Below are 17,953 nucleotides of genomic sequence, written 5' to 3'. Positions count from 1 at the left end.
TTCCATAGGCTCAAAACAATACAAGAACAAGAATTAAGCTAATATCAAGTGCGGAAATGAAGTTACAAAAGACAGATTTGACGTGTGGTCATGGATAGAACACATCCGAGGCTACGCTTATCGGATTGAGGTACAACTTATACCAATTCGAAGCTAAAACAAAAGTCTACAATTTTCATGAAGATCACTTAATCAAATTTTCAGTGTAATCTAATCAAATTCCTCAATTCATATAACCTGGTTCCAACTATTCGGCTAATCAACCGTAATACATTAAAATGACCATATCTCAGTCTACCGAGGTCCGATTAAGACGTTCTTGGCGGCACTGGAAAGCTAAGACAGGGCACTAAAACTTTCATGTTTTAACAATTGGCTAAATCTGAAAGTATTATAGTGAACAAACACAATCAAAGAGACTAAACTGTCCACGCGGAATTCTGGAAAGTAACCTAGATCAGCGAGGGTATTTTCGTCTTTTCACAAGCTACGTTGCTCCGATTGAGCTGAAATTTTGTGGGAAACTATAAAATATTATTCTCTACAACTTTCATGTTTTATGCCAAGCCAAATTCGGCCTCTAACTAGGTGATATAGAAACGGGCAGAACTGAATTTTCAAGTCCCTGAAATCTGGAAATTCTTGAAATCAAATGCTAATTTCTTTATTTTTGGCTTGCTTCACCATCTTAACTTCCCATATTAGACTTTAAACATCAAAGTCCCAAATTTTAAGCACTAGAAGAATCATAGGAAAACTGTAAAAATTCCAATAAAATGGAAAAATCATGATCCAAGCCTCTATTTCACCACATACATCAATAATTCAACCATATGTGACATATTTAGCAACTAATCATGCATTTAATCGGAGAATCAAGGTTCTAGCATATATACCTTTCCAAGGCAACTAGAAACAAGTGTTCAAGGTCTTTGTTCCTCAAGAAAATTACACCGGTAGGTAGCACTTGAGCTAGATAACAACTTAATCGGAGTAGATTTGCGCGAATAGAAGAAACTTTTCAAGATTTGGAGAAGAAATGAAGGAGAATGAGATGAACTCTCTTTGTCTCTCTCTCTCTCTCTCTCTCTTATTTCGGCCAAGGAGAAGAAAAAATGAAGAAGAATGAGCTAAGTTTGTAAGATAAGAAAGCAAGAAGATTAGGATTAATTTGGACCACAAGTTTAGGCAACACTTGGCTTGATTTCCACCACAAAATTTTCTCTTTCTTTCCTTGCATTTTAGCCACAAATTTCGGTCAAGAGGTCATCATGAGAGAGGAGATATTTTGCTCCATTAGTAATAAACTTGTATGGCAAGAAAGTGGTGGTCAAGTGGTGGTTCAAACGGTAGTGCACGGTACACGTCGGTGTGACGCGTTTTCTCTTAAATCGCACGTACTAGGGTTTTTATTTCCAATTCACTAACTTTTTATCATTGCTTCTAACCACATATTATTTCTCACTTAAAAGTCACTCTTAAGCACCAAATTTGATCCTTACTCGGTACCGGATAATTATACTGCGGTTACACGAAAAATCCGATTTCACCTTGAATTGAAAACGAATAGGAAAACCCTAATTTCCTATGGTCATTGGCACTTTTCTAGGGTGATTGAACCATGGATAACATGAAATAATGATTTCCAAATAATTTTCAAATAAAAGGGAATTTTTGAGAAATATGCAAGGAATTTGCGAGTCCTCACACTCTCTCCCCCTTAAAAGAATTTCGACCTCGAAATTCCAACTTGCATTAATCAGATCAAAAATAGTTCTCAAAAGTTGATCACGTACTAAGAATCATTTCGATCTCACCACAAGGATCTTTTGGGTTACAATATTTTCCAGACTCAACTAAGATGACCCTGTCCGGTCTCTCACGTCACTTCCTAGTCACTAGGTGTCCGTAGATTTCTTATATTCATTTTAGTCGGACAAAGCCTGTTCATGTTCCAAAATACAAGTCTCAAGTACCTAGTAGCTAGCATCGCCTCAACTCTGGAGTACTCGGGCACGAGAATCCGAAATAAGGTAATTCACAACTCAAGCCGGCCGGTCCCAAGAGTAAATCACCACATTCGAGATTCCTCCCCAACATACATATCAAATTTCCTCCAATTATCAAGATAAAGGTTTTACAACCTATAACATTCATGATTCACAACTTACATTTCTAGAAGGGCACTTAAGTCTTTACTCAATCACATAGTAAGGACCATAATACCACTTGGCCCTATCTTGCTCCTTCGTAGAGACCACGTGAAGTGACCCTAAATTACATCGCTACAAGCAATCATTTAACTTTCAAGCCAGTCCCACAGTTTGGCATCCTAAACTTCAAGCCTAGGATATATTACAGGAATCTGAAGCCTAAGCTCTGATACCACCTGTGACGGCCCCACTTCCCCCTAGGGCGTACCCCAGGGTTCAGCGGGTCGCCTGCCCAGCTCTCGCCAGGACTCACTCACTATGGAACTCGAATCATGTATATATATCCATAGACAATAGATGCTCAAGTAAAAGATAAGAAACTTCTACACACCAGAAGTCTTCAAAGTTGTTACCATTCAAGTACAAACATTGAATATACAAGGGTTCTCATTCCTCATACAACCAGCCCGTGCCAAGCACTAGGGCGAGAACCATTACAAGGCCAAAGAACTAGATCAACTAGACTATACAGAACGCTCGTCCTTGCTCGCCTCCCCTGCTAAGGAAAAAAATTGACGTTGTATGAGCTAAAAACCCAGTGAGGTTCTATATATATAAACAAGTAATTAAACAAGGAACATTAGTCATGTAATAACATTTAATCCAGAAAACATGTCCAATATAAAGCAATGATAATACATTCATTAAAAGGATACAGGCTCACGAGGAGCTATTTGTTTGTTCGTTTGTTCCCTTGACATTTCCCCTTATTCCTCCAATGATTTAAAAATTTCCTTTTTGAGAAGTAAAACCCTCGTGCCTGCGTTTGTTCATTCATCCCTTTCCGGACGTTGGCCGGACTCCACCCATCCGGACGTTGCCGGACTACAAGGTAATACTCGAGTATACCAAATTCACCCAGGTCACCATATCGCCCGACCGAGTCCGCTTCTGGCTCGAGTCGATCGGTAACAAGGGCAAGGGCCCAGTTCAGCCAAAGAGTCTTACATTCATGCGCAACTAGTATTTCAACATTTAATCACCGAAAATTTCATATTTATTTAGGTCGAGTGCGATAAAGTACACACTCACCTAGAAAAAGTTCATTTTAGAAATCATAGAAAACAATTAACATTTAATCAAATAATCACAAATAATCCCATAGTCACAACAATCCTCATAGTCATAGAAACAAAACGTATATAGAACACTCACCTATGTATGAAAAACAACGACAAAATATCTTTTCGGATATTATCTTTAATCATCGAGAAAACCTAAGATTAAACGAAAAGAATATTACAGCTCACCTAGCACAAACAATTAGGTGCAATCCAAGAAACTTGACAATTATAGAGTAGAATGTATAAAAGACTTTAAAGCGAAACGAGGACATTTAGACCCGTGGACAAAATAACTAGGGTTTCATAGACCAAACGTAAGTATACCAGTTCAAATAAAAACTTAGTCCTCGAGCGAAAATTTGGGCAGCATGCCCTTTGTGTTTACCTACTTTTCCAGCCATTTAGGCTTCATTCTTTTACTCAATCCAACCCAAAATTATCCATAATACAATTTCAATTCAATAGCCATTCCATAGGCTCAAAACAATACAAGAACAAGAATTAAGCTAATATCAAGTGTGGAAATGAAGTTACAAAAGACAGATTTGACGTGTGGTCATGGATAGAACACATCCGAGGCTACGCTTATCGGATTGAGGTACAACTTATACCAATTCGAAGCTAAAACAAAAGTCTACAATTTTCATGAAGAGCACTTAATCAAATTTTCAGTGTAATCTAATCAAATTCCTCAATTCATATAACCTGGTTCCAACTATTCGGCTAATCAACCGTAATACATTAAAATGACCATATCTCAGTCTACCGAGGTCCGATTAAGACGTTCTTGGCGGCACTGGAAAGCTAAGACAGGGCACTAAAACTTTCATGTTTTAACAATTGGCTAAATCTGAACGTATTATAGTGAACAAACACAACCAAAGAGACTAAACTGTCCACGCGGAATTCTGGAAAGTAACCTAGATCAGCGAGGGTATTTTCGTCTTTTCACAAGCTACGTTGCTCCGATTGAGCTGAAATTTTGTGGAAAATTATAAAATATCATTCTCTACAACTTTTATGTTTTATGCCAAGCCAAATTCGGCCTCTAACTAGGTGATATAGAAACGGGCAGAACTGAATTTTCAAGTCCCTGAAATCTGGAAATTCTTGAAATCAAATGCTAATTTCTTTATTTTTGGCTTGCTTCACCATCTTAACTTCCCATATTAGACTTTAAACATCAAAGCCCCAAATTTTAAGCACTAGAAGAATCATAGGAAAACTGTAAAAATTCCAATAAAATGGAAAAATCATGATCCAAGCCTCTATTTCACCACATACATCAATAATTCAACCATATGTGACATATTTAGCAACTAATCATGCATTTAATCGGAGAATCAAGGTTCTAGCATATATACCTTTCCAAGGCAACTAGAAACAAGTGTTCAAGGTCTTTGTTCCTCAAGAAAATTACACCGGTAGGTAGCACTTGAGCTAGATAACAACTTAATCGGAGTAGATTTGCGCGAATAGAAAAAACTTTTCAAGATTTGGAGAAGAAATGAAGGAGAATGAGATGAACTCTCTTTGTCTCTCTCTCTCTCTCTCTTATTTCGGCCAAGGAGAAGAAAAAATGAAGAAGAATGAGCTAAGTTTGTAAGATAAGAAAGCAAGAAGATTAGGATTAATTTGGACCACAAGTTTAGGCAACACTTGGCTTGATTTCCACCACAAAATTTTCTCTTTCTTTCCTTGCATTTTAGCCACAAATTTCGGTCAAGAGGTCATCATGAGAGAGGAGATATTTTCCTCCATTAGTAATAAACTTGTATGGCAAGAAAGTGGTGGTCAAGTGGTGGTTCAAACGGTAGTGCACGGTACACGTCGGTGTGACGCGTTTTCTCTTAAATCGCACGTACTAGGGTTTTTATTTCCAATTCACTAACTTTTTATCATTGCTTCTAACCACATATTATTTCTCACTTAAAAGTCACTCTTAAGCACCAAATTTGATCCTTACTCGGTACCGGATAATTATACTGCGGTTACACGAAAAATCCGATTTCACCTTGAATTGAAAACGAATAGGAAAACCCTAATTTCCTATGGTCATTGGCACTTTTCTAGGGTGATTGAACCATGGATAACATGAAATAATAATTTCCAAATAATTTTCAAATAAAAGGGAATTTTTGAGAAATATGCAAGGAATTTGCGAGTCCTCACAGTAAGGGTTGGAGTAGGTAGGGTATTGTCGAGGTCTGGGCTTTGGAACAGGGTTTCGATTCCAGACAAAAGCAGTTTCCCCTTCTTTCTTTTGGAATTGTTGCTTCTTCCCATTACTACCTTGACTTTGCGAAGCATCCAACTGTGATTTGAGGGCAGACACATTAACAATCTTTCCAGTTTTCACGAAATCATCAAATTCCTCAAGTTTATTAACAATTGCGGCAAATGAGCATCCAGTCATGCGGAAAATTTCTTCAAAGTACGGCGGATCATGTGCCTTAATGAAAGTGCGTATGATTTCGTCCTCCGTCATTGGTGGCTCGACTTTTGCGGCTATTTTCCTCCATCTCTTAGCATACGTCTTGTGGTCCTCAGAGGGTTTTCTTTTTGTTCCTTCCAACGTGGTTCGCGTCGGAGCCAGCTCGCAATTATACTCGTACTACCTTACAAAAGCGTTGGACAAGTCAAGCCAGGTCTTCGCTTCTTCGGGTTTCAACTTGGAATACCAGTCGAGTGCATCCCCCTCCAGACTTTCTGGGAATAGCCTCAAAGGCAGATTTTCATCATCCGGTGTCCTACCCAACTTGTTGGCGAACAATCTGAGATGTGTCTTGGGATTGCCCGTCCCATCATACTTGTTAAACTTCGGAGTTTTGAACCCCTCAGGCAATTGCACATTCGGGAAAAGGCAAAGCTCATCGTAATCCAAGACTCCTTGTTTGTTCAACCCCTGACTTTTCTTTATAAACTCATCGAAACGGTCCAGGCGTTTGAGAAGCTTTATATCAACGGGAGCGGAAGATTCCCCAATTTCTGGCTTGGTTTGAATAGTATGGTCTGGTAGGAATGGCTCAGCAGTAGTGTGATAAAAGGTATGTGGCTCAGGTGGTATGTTTAAAGTAACTTGGGGTTGTGGGCCTTGCATGTGAGCAGGGAAAAATGAAGGACCAGGAGGGTAAGTGTATGGCAAATGTATGGTGGGATATGTGAAAGTTCCTTCGGGTGGAATAGGGAAAGATGGAGTATCAGTGACTTGAGTTGAAGGGATGACAAATGGCTCTGGCTCTGGCTGCCTGTTAGGTACAGGTTCAGGTTGAACTCCGCTGCTGATTAACTCATCAATCAACTTCATTTGGGTTGCCATTTCAGATGTCATTTCCCCAAATTTGGCAAGTAATTCAGTCAACTGAACCCCGGGACTTGTGGCTTCCGGCTGGGTAGTTGCAGCGGTCTTATCAGACGATCCTGGCCGAGTACTCATGTCTACACGATTCTTTTGGGCTTTACTACGGGATCGCGTTATGATGGGGCTTCGACGAGAAGCTATGTTTAAATATTACCTGAGAATTTTTGAAAGATTACCTTTAGATTTAACCCTCGCTTAGTTATAATAAAAATAAAGAAAAGAAAAGAAAAAGAAAAAGGCAAGAGTTAGTAGATATCCAAAAAATTCGGATGCATGTCCTATGGGGGAACCCTTTTTGTGCCAAGGGTAGGCCTAGCATGAAAATGCAATCCTCCAGAGCAGGCACTATACCATACCTGATGGATCTGATCAACTCATTTAAGTGAAAAATAATTTTGAAAAATTTGGTCAATTGGAGTGACGAGAGACATTTGTCAAAATGATGTCAACGTCCAAATGGATTGATCACTTTTGATCGATACAAGAGTTTGCAAAAATGCACGGGTTTGACCTTGACGAACTTCCTATCGAAGAGATTGGAATTCATTGACCAAATTTTTTCAGTGAAGCACGGGTCAAAACCCCAACTGATCAAATGGCTGGATGCAATGGATGGTTTTCTCAAAAATCGACTAAGTTTCCCAATTTGAAATTGACATTGAAACCCTAATTGGTCAAATGGGTTGAATGAAATTGACAATTTAAAATCGATCGCATTACCCTAAAAAGGGAAACGGGTCAAATGAATTGAGTAAAATTTAAAAACTTACTCAAAATTGACCGGATCATCCTAAAAAGGAATTTGGTCAAATGAATTGAATGAAATCGAGAATTTATTCAAAATTGACCAGATCGTCCTAAAAGGGTAAACTGGTCAAATGAATCGGACGAAATTGATGATTTATCGAAAATCGACAAAATTGCCCTAACTAATCAAATGAATTGAATGACATTGGTGATTTATTCAAAAATCGACTAAATTGCCCTAAAAATGAACAAATTGATAAAATGGATTGGATGAAATTGATGAAGGAAATGGTCCAATTGATTGAATGGAATTGGGAGCTTATTAAAAAATCAAGCTATCCACTGCTAGTTGCAAAAAATTATTACGATACATTAGCCTATGAGCCTTCTAAAATCAAATTTTGGCCTCAATTTATTTATCGTCTCAACAGGAGGAATCATTTGTGAATTTTCTTCAAATTAATGTCCTTTGACGCAAGGGAATTTTACCAATCTTGATAAAATGGCCAAAAAGTGATTATTAGACGCTCATATTCCAAAAATCGCTCTTATGAAAATGATCGGATCCTACCTTACCTTGTGCACTACCCCTTTGGATGGTACAAAATGTAAACGTGCAAGTCTCATTGGATTAAGTATCCGAGACACAAGGTGGTTTTATTCCTAACACGGGATCCCCTAAATGGCATTCCCTTTCTATGGTTATGCATGATGCCATTTATTAAAGCAATGTAAATATATGACAAATATGGTCTAAAGGACATAAACAAAGCATCGGGGGGAAAAGGTCTAAAATGAAATGTACTTATTGAAAAATAAGTGTAATGACTGAAACTTAAACATGTGAGTTATCTAGTGGGTATGTCACTAAAAGAATGCCGAAGAGGCCTCTTATTGCTAAGGCATATGAATGCAAGACAAGAAAACAATGAAATGGTTAGCACAATTGATAGTACACATAACACATTGGGAGCAAATAAGAAAGGAAATACAATAAAACAAGTAAAAGGGGTGGAACCCCTTCCCTCGTGCCTAATGTGCTTAAAAGAGGGTAAGGCCGACTCTAAACTAGAAAAATTCTAACATGGATGCATGAGGCTGGGGTTCACTAATGCAACTAGACTCGATAAGGCTTCGGCTCCCAAGCCTTCAGACCTAAAGGCAAAGGGTCATCACTCCCAAGGCCTCCGATCGGTGGCTCGAGTGATCCCTTAGGTAGCGCTATGGGCGCAGTGCACACCATCCGCCTACCCAAGACAATCAATCCTAATCCTACAAGGCGGTGTGGGATAGCGCCCACGAAAAATAAAATAAAATGGGATAACAATAAGTAAACGTGCACGTATGAAGTGTTCCCTATTTTGAGGGAAAGGGTTGAGAACCACGCGAGACTCTAAAGGTGACACACACCCCTGCCCAAATGCAATGCAAGCGCGAGATAAACAAGTAAACATACATCCAATCAACCAATCATACATTCGTGAGTGATGGAGTAATTAATACGCGCGAAATGCAAAATCCTAAAAAGAAAAAATGCAACCCTAAAACACCCAAATGTGATATATGAAAAGGTTAAAAGAAGAAAAAGGTTAATTAAATCAAATTTGCTCGGACTCTCAAATGTCCCCAGTGGAGTCGCCAACTGTCGCGCCCCAATTTTTGAATAAATAAATAAATAATTAAAAAATGTATTTTTGATTCAATTTGTGATTGGAAAATGAATTGTGATTTAAAAGAAAAAATGGGTCTAAATGGGGGGTTGAGAATGCGACGATTTGACCCAAAATTATAGTTTAAAAAGGGTTTTTGAAATAAAAATTGGAGTCGCCACTTGGTAATGAGTTAAGGTGTACCAAGTCACCAAAAAATGAATTTTTAAAGAAAAAATAGGAAAAAGTAGTAAGAAACCCCTTTTAAACGACTCCTAGTCCACGTAAACCAAAGCAAAAGGTTCGGGAGTCACATTTGACAAAGGGGAAAGCAAGGATAAAATCCAAGGCACCCCTTTGACCTAGCCAAGTCTAGTTGCATGATTTAATCAAAGATTTTCTTGTTTTAACCAAAGAATTTATTACATTTGGATGCACTACATGAATGCAAACCCTAGACCTAGGGGTATTGAGGGAAATTTCTCTTCAAAGGTTGAGTGGTGCCAATCACATTAATTGTGAAGCCCAATAACGATCCTTTGAAGAAGTCACGAATAATGCGAGTGGGATGCAAATGAATGGAATGCATGTATGCAATGTGAGGACATGAGTTTGAAAAAGTAATAAAAAACAATAAATATGTAAATGAAAATGTGCACGTGAGTGGGCAAGGTACGGTATGTGAAATGATAATATGAAGTGCATGTGTGCAAGTGATGATAAAAGTGTTCGTGTGCAAGTGAAGAAACATAAAGGTGCACGTGTGCAAAATGGGAGGAAAAATGAAAGTGTGATGAGGGTATAAAATGGTAGAGTGGATTTAAAAATGCATGAGCCTAGGGAATTCATGCATATTGGGTACGGGGAGACCTAAATCGTGACTCAATTTGCCCTTTTATAGAGGGAATACAAGCGTGCTAAGGCTTAGAAAAAGCCACACTCGTCTATATCCCATATTTAAGGGGACTCTCAAGCAAATGAACCCTATAACTAACATGAAATGCAAAAAATCCTAAAATGGAGGGAAAAAGGGGTTCGAGGGGCATGCAAAATGATAAAACTAAAAAGAATGCATGACATGTAATGAACATGCAAACATGTACTAACGAGGGGAAATCCCTAAGGGTCTAGCGTTGGACTAGCCCATTTTATGAATTCCGACTAGCGTTGGACTAGTGGAAACGTACATTCATCCATCACATTCATTCAGGTTATGGAAAGCGAGTAGACATGCCAAACACTTATAAACACATAGCACATAACATTTAGCATGCTCGACTAGATGCAAGGCCCTAACAAAGCAAATTAACACGTAGTAACTAAGCATGCAAGACACATAAGACAATTAAAATCCTAACTATTACATTTGCTAGCTAGACACATGACTTCGATAGGTCTTCATTGAATGCTCCTCCAAGCCCTATCTATTACATTAGGGAGACCCTACTACAGTCTAAAAGGGGGAAAAGGAATAAAATAATTAAATCCCTAACTATTACAAGCCAAGAGGTGTACACATACCCCATAAAGAATAACTTAAATAAAAAGCAAAAGTAAATGACATAAATAAAAGAAATTAAAGAAAGGCTAGGAAAGCAAAGTAGACATGTATTTCTCACGTAGCACGTTGGTTCACATAGGAGAGACAAAAAAGATAAAAGAAGTTATACCTCCCTTGAGTTGGAGCTCTAACGTAGTGAAATTACTAATTTACCCTCCAAAATAATAAATAGGTCAAGGTACCACTGAAATTATCAAATAATCATATGAAATGGAAATAAACATGAAATTTCAAACAGAACATTCAAATAAAAGTGAGTGACCCCTATTCATCAAATTGAAATAAACAAGAACTCAATTAAAAGAAGTAAAAGAAACTGGAGGCATCATTATTTCAAATATTATGGGTCCCAAAAGCAATTAGATAAAAATCAAAGGCTCATGGTGAGATCTACAAATCAAATACTAAAATTCACAAACATAAGTGATAACTAATTTACTACGATGACACAATGAAAATTTCCCAAAGTTTATTAAACTCCAAGTCGAAACCATGGATCTATCGAAATTTATTAAACTTCAAAAATGCATATAAAATTCACCAATGATCAACTCAAAAATCATATGAAATCAAATAACAAAAAAAACAAATTGATCTTTAAATGGACCAAAATGATTAACTTGTCCAATTCTTCGGGCCATGATAGAGTTAAGCAATAATCAAGAGGTCATAATGGAATTATTGGAAATATTCCATGCATGCAATGAAAGGCTAAAGCCTTCTTTACTTCTGCGATTCACGCATGAAGCTTTCATCAGATTTTGATTCAGCTACATGGCTTTGGTTGGATGTTTTCCAACCCAACATCCCAATCCTAAACCAAGTAACAGGCTACATAATGATCACAATCCAGATGACCAGAAAACATGGAAATATATCATGCCAAACTTCTAAAATTCATGCAGAAATGGTTTCGGCAGCTTGCTTGTTTGCTTTTCAGCAAAGTGTTCAATCATGGTCCAAACATGCAAATATGCAGCCTCAACATCCAACCTTCCATTGCTTCCCTCCAACACAAGATCAAACATGAAACTGAAGTGCAAAACTCAACTAGCAACCAAAGGAAAGGAAACGCGGCAGAGAAAAGAAAGAAAAAATGCGGTAGCTTTTGCTTGCTGTGTTTTTGAAAGTAGGAACTTTTAAATAACTTGGTAACTTCAGCAATTTCATACCATGAGTTTCCAACAAACTTTCAGTTTCAAAAAACATCAGAAATGATCTACATTCACGCTAAACTCTGACCCAAACAAATCAGGAAACAAGTCGCAAACTTCTGCATTTTCTAATGACAACATTGCCGCAGCTTTATCAAGAAAAGCAGAAAATTTTACAGCCCAAGATTCACTATGTTCACCATGAATGCACACCTAGACAAACAAACAAGGGATTTCGGGGATAGAGAGGGGCCAAAACATGCATTTTCCGAACACCTTACAGAGCCCAGGCGAGGAGTTTATGCAAAGAATCATAAAAAATGAGTAAATATAGCTTAAACATTCCCAGGAGATGCAACAAAGCTACATAATCTGAATGCCCTGCATGTTTGTCCACATCCTAAATTCTAATCCTTCAGAATATCAGACCCAAACCAGGAAATGAATACTAAATGCATGATTAACATACAAGTCCCTCCCAGTTGCAAGATGCATTCACAAATAATCTTCTTCACTGATTTGTTTGACAACTTTTGCAGGGAACGAACTGTTAGCATGTGATAAAATTAACATGGAGAATGATCCCAAATATTCACCAGGCTTCCTAGACTTATCACCACAACATAACACTGAACACCTAACGGGGAAAAGAAAACAGAAATCTGAGCAGAAGAAAAAAATTCGTTAGACCTGAGATTCACTCTTTAAATTCAAAGCTAAGGACTTCTCTAAATACAGTTTTAAAACAGATATTGGCATGGCATCATAGTCAGGCAGCAAATAAAAATCAAGCATGTCAAACCAGCCGCAATTTCGACAACCCAAAGAAAGGACCTTTTGCAACAAACCGAGAGTTTCTGTTTCTGAATGAACATACGAGAACAGAAACAAAGGTAACGGGTTTCTACTTCTGATGAAACCAGTGATGGTGTCATCGAAAACCAGAGAAAGCTTGTAACTCCGCCATCAAACATCTCAGGTAAGCAAAAGAAACATAGAAAGGAAGCAACTTTACCAGTAAAGATGCAAAGAAAGATGCGGTTTCACCTTGATGCGCAGTATCCTCCGACAGATGAAGCTTCGCTTCAGCAGGCCCTGGAACTCTTTGCCTCTGGCTTTCTAGTTTCTCCAAAAGCCCGCAACCTTCCTTAGCTCCTTCACCGCCTAGATTATCTCGACTTTCCTCTCAGACCTCTGACCCTCTTTCTCAAACTCAAACCGCCAGGACCTCTCCTTCTTCCTCCCTCAGTTTTTCTGTTTCCGTCACCCTCTATCCTTTTTGCTGTTTTTTCTATCTTTTTCCTGCTTCCTCGACTCTCCTCAAAACCTAGCCGCTACCCAGCCTTCTGGTTTTTCTTTTGCCGTTCAAGAAGCTACCAAACTCTCCCTGCTCTCTCTGGTTTTAGCCGTCAAAAGAACCTCTTCAGAATTTTTCAGTTCGGCCGTCCTCTGTTTTTCTCTCCCTCTTTTTCAGATTTTACCCGCCGTCACTCTCTCAGATGAAGCCCCCTTTTGCTTTCCCTTGCTTCATTTCTCTCACCAAATCCTCACGGCTCAAACCCTTTCCTTCTTCCTTTTCTTTTTCTTTCGCTGCTAGTTCTCAATCCTCCTCCTCGACCCCCTTGCGGCTATTGTTTTTTCATCCCTTTTATATGGAACTCCCAACCCTAAACAACTTTCCTCAAATTGCAGCTGAAGGGCTGCCTAGTCCTCTGTTTGCAAGCTGCGGCAATACGCAGCTTGCATGCCGCATTTTTTTTTTTTTTAAGATTAATTAAATAACAATAAAAACAATAATAATTCAAACAAACTTAAATTTAAATAAAATGTACAAAATTAGCAACCGAAAGATAAAAAATAAAAATAAAAATAAATAATAAAAAAAAACTAAGATTTTCCTCTTTTTCTTCTTTTTTTCCATTTTTTTCATTTTTCAATTTTTCCATCTTTTTCCTTTTTTTCTAAATGAACCAAACAAAAATAAAAGATAAACTAAGTAGAAATGACTAAAATAGATAAATAAAGCCAAATAAAACAAAATTTCTATTTTTTTTTCCTTTTTCCTTCTTTTTCCATGATTTTTTCTTTTGAATCCATAAATGAAATAAATGTCCGTAAACTAATTAAAATAAGAGACATGAAACAGGAAACCTCTAAGATAAATCTAAAATTGAAACAACAAATCTAAAATTAAACTAATTAAACAAGCAAAATTCGAAACCAAAAATTTGATGTCTACAAGAGGTTTAAGTGCTCAAAAGTCAACCCTCCAATAGTATGCGTACGCGCGCGTTTCGTGCTCGTTTCCTCTCGGGTTTGTTTCACTTGTGAACTAAACCTCTAATGCACTTCCATTAATACTTTTATTATTCACTCTTAATAGTTTAAAAATAAAGATCTAAAGTCCCTCAATTAATCGCGCGCGCAAAACACGTACTTTCGATTTGTGCGCGATAAAACGAAATTTTTAAGAAATTCTTATAACGATAGTATAACTAACTAATAATTGGATAATAAATCATGAAAATAACTATTTTGGAGCAAACCAATAAATAAGTGAATAAATCGATAAAATACTTAAATACAAATAAATGAAAATAAAATAAATTACGAGTCCTCACAGATGAAGCCTATCAAAGCCAAATGCTAAATTTCACAAAAATAAATCAAAACCCTCTCACCAAATCCAAAACAAAAATATTACCCAAATCTAAACCATTTTTCAAAATCCAAATAAAAAAAACTATGAATCTACCAAAAATTATTAAACCTCCAAATTTCATCCTAAAATTCACCAATAATCTATCCAAAAAATCATATTAGAATATACCAAAGAAAATAACATTTTAAAAGGGCAAAATTAATTAATTTTTTAATTTTTGGGCTATAGTATAATTAAGTCAAAATCCGGGGGCCAACATGCAATTTTGGAAAGTTTCCATGCATAGGCTTCGAAGAAGCTTTCCTCTTCACCGATTTCCTTTTTCTGCCACTTTCTGTGTTTATATAGTGTAATTTTTTCTTTGCTAAACACAACTAAATTCTCAATTAACATCAAAGATTTGGTTTTAAGCGGCAAAATCATAGAAATTCAATGAGCAAATACGCAAATCTTCTGCGACAAAAGTTCCGCAATCTTCTGGGTTTCATTCCAATCGTATAAATCATGCCAATCAAACCTCAAGCTAGCAAAATGTGCAACTTACACCGTTTATCAATAAAACCCAACAATCAAAATTGTACCAACACAAAAAACACCAACTAGGGAAACATCAAGACAACAAAACATGATAACAATCACGGAGCCAAACCAGCAGCAAAATGTCACAGGATTCATGCCTTTTGGACTCGGATTCTCATGAAAACAGTGTTAAAGCAAGAAAGGGAGAAGCAATGGTTACCTCAGAATGTTTGTGGCATCAAACCAACGTGAAATCTCCAAGAAACGGCGTGCCGACTCTTGAAATGAAGCAAATGGAACTTGCCGCAAAATTCAGCGATGATGAACCTGATAATTTGGGTCCCGATTTGGGAGGGTTACAGATGTTTTCTTGGGGAGATTCCTAAGTGAAAGTTCTTTTATTACTTGCCAAGATGGTGCAGAAATCAAGAGCTCACTCAAAAAGTTAAGAAATTGGTCAGAATTTTCCACGAAATCAGGCTGGTTCGTCAGCCTGGTGATGAATTTTTTTTGCAGCAGATTTCTCTTTTTCTTCTACTCAATCGTCCCTCTCTTTTCCTCTCTCACTCTCTTTCTTTTCCCTTTCTGTTTCTTTTCTGAAGTTCTCTGTTCTCCCCCAGATCCCCCCACTTTCTTTCTTCCTTTTCTCTTTTCTTTTCTTCCTCTCTTCCCTTGCTTGCTCCCGAAACCCTCTCCTTCCTTTTCTGGTTTCTCTCCTGCTATTTCTTTCTTTTTGCTCTTCAGCTCTTTCCTTGGCTTTTTCCCTCTTTTCCCAGATTTCCCCAAGCTCTCCTGGTTTCTTTCCTTTCTTGTTTTTCCAGCCCTGCCTGTAGCTCTTTGTTTTTCTTTTCTCCTTGCCTTTTCCTCCTTTCTTCCCAGAGCTCCTCACCAGCTCTTTTCTCTTGCTCCAGCCCGCAGCTTCCTCTCCCCTTTCTTGCTTTCCAGTCCCGTCCTTCCTCCCTTTCTTACTCAGCTTTTTTTTGTTTTTCTCTCTCCCAGAATCTCCTCTCTTGCTCCCTTCTTCAGTTTTTTTTGCTCTTTTTTTCCTCCCCCCCCCCCGGGGAAAGCTCTCTCTTTTCTCTCTCGGTTCCTTTTCCCCTTGTCCCGTAGCTTCTTTTCTTGTTTTTCCTTTTTCTTTTGTTTGTTTTTTTCTAGGCTTCCAAGTGTCCTATCCACCTATCCTCTAGATATTACGGTGTATCCTCTAGATGTTGTGGTGTCAAAAGAAAAATAGAGACATTTGTCTCATTTGCATGCATTCCATCTAGCTATTGTGCATGGCTTCCACCTATCTTCTTTTTATTTATTTATTTTTTTTTCAAAATCAATTTAAGTAAACAAAAATATTAATTCCCAATTGAAATTGCATTGCAAAATTTTCATTTATTTTAAAGAAATTGAATCTTAAAAGGATTAAAAACAAATTTTTTGAATTTTTGTGAGAATTTCCTTTTCAGAAATTTAATGCAAAAATATCTTAAAAAGAAAAATGATGAACCTAATTTATAAAAATAATAAAAAATAAACACTAACTATCATTTTACAAACTTAATCAATCTAAAATAAAATAAAAACAAGAATAAATAATAATAAATAAAGCTAAAATTGAGAAAAACAAAAAAAAATGAAATTTTGGTGTCTACAAGTACTTTTTAACAAATCACTGTAACCCCAAATGAACCTTAAGAAAGACTCAATTCAACAAAAATAATAAAGCAACACTATGTACTTGTATATAATAATAATGAGATAAATAAGGACAAAATATAAATACTAATGAAAGTAGCTACTTAAAACCAATTTGAATTATTTACTATAAACAAAACCTTATCATTAGCACTGAATTTCAAAACTTTTAATTTTTGAAATTCAACTGTGCAATTTTTGAATTTGAAATTCAACTTTTGCACACATATTATGAATTAAACGACGATTGTATATACATTATCAGTGTATATAAGATTCACGCTATCTAAAATGATTAATCTTTCGAACACTAACAGTGTATACATTGTCAGCGTTGGATGAATGATAACTATGTAAAATTTGAATTTGAAATTCAACTTTTGTACATATGATATAAATCAAATGATTATAGTGTGTATACTATCAATGTATATAAGATTTACTCTATCTAAATAGTACATGAAAAGAATAGAAATAGGGTTTCTCATTTATCTAACATTCACCTAATCTACCATATATATACATATATTAATAATTATTTTTTTTTTAATTATATGCTTTCCTTATTTAATCTTATCTACCATCATTTGTATTTATTTACTTTTCCTAATTAATCATACATTTCTAAAAATATGACACCTGAAATATATTTTAGTGGGTGCCCAAGCCCCAAAAAATTATATATTTAGCCTTGTGTAGTTATATTTTTATTTTATTTTAGTAAGTATATTTTTCAAAATAGATCACAGCAAAATCCAAAAGAAGATTTTAAATGCCAGTATTAACTTTTTTTTAGCATTATTGATAGACACTATCCCTAAGGGTGGACACGGGTCAGGTACCCATCCTGTACACCATTTGGCTGACTTGATCTGCATTTTGTGGGTTAGTCATTTTCTGACCCTTACCCACCTCAAATATCAGCGGATACCCTGTTGAGATAGGATCGAATTAATGAGTACTCGTCCTATCTCACTTATCATTTAATTTTTTAAAAAAGAAATTTATACTAATTTAATTTTATATTTTACATATTCATATAAGATTTAATAAAAAAAATTTTCTAAAAAATGTCCCCCACCAGCAAATAATATGTGAAGTGAACATAAGGAAAAGGAAAATTTAAAAGAATTCAAAGTCAATAGAATTTTGAAATAAGTAACACATTTTTTAAAATATATATTCCATATTAATTAAACTTTTTTCTAAATAATATAAGATCATGACATTGACAAATGAATCTTATAAACAAACTATAGTCTTTGATATTTGTAATGCAATTTGTTGAATGAAATTACTCATTTAACTCTAAAAATATTATTTTATAGTATATACAT

At 36.4% G+C, this 17,953-nt stretch overlaps 1 protein-coding gene across 1 annotated transcript; it reads right to left on the bottom strand.

Annotated features, from left to right (window-relative positions):
* Nucleotides 1-5,508: 5,508 nt before the first annotated feature.
* On the bottom strand, nt 5,509-16,067 carry LOC140013891 (uncharacterized). The gene is made up of 2 exons (XM_072064116.1): nt 12,797-16,067; nt 5,509-6,792 (listed from the first exon to the last, which is right to left on the bottom strand). The coding sequence occupies exon 2, from the start codon at nt 6,711-6,713 to the stop codon at nt 5,892-5,894; it is 822 nt and encodes a 273-aa protein (XP_071920217.1). The 5' UTR covers nt 6,714-6,792; nt 12,797-16,067; the 3' UTR covers nt 5,509-5,891.
* Nucleotides 16,068-17,953: the final 1,886 nt, after the last annotated feature.

The sequence above is a fragment of the Coffea arabica genome, chromosome 8c (genome assembly GCF_036785885.1).
Source record: "Coffea arabica cultivar ET-39 chromosome 8c, Coffea Arabica ET-39 HiFi, whole genome shotgun sequence".
NCBI classification, from domain to species: Eukaryota; Viridiplantae; Streptophyta; class Magnoliopsida; order Gentianales; family Rubiaceae; genus Coffea; species Coffea arabica.
Note: the sequence above shows the minus strand (reverse complement) of the source record. Positions and strands in the feature narration are given on the sequence as shown.

Bases quoted from the DNA above. Each gene is read 5' to 3' on its own strand.
- LOC140013891 (XM_072064116.1), bottom strand. From the start codon at position 6,713: ATGAGTACTCGGCCAGGATCGTCTGATAAGACCGCTGCAACTACCCAG.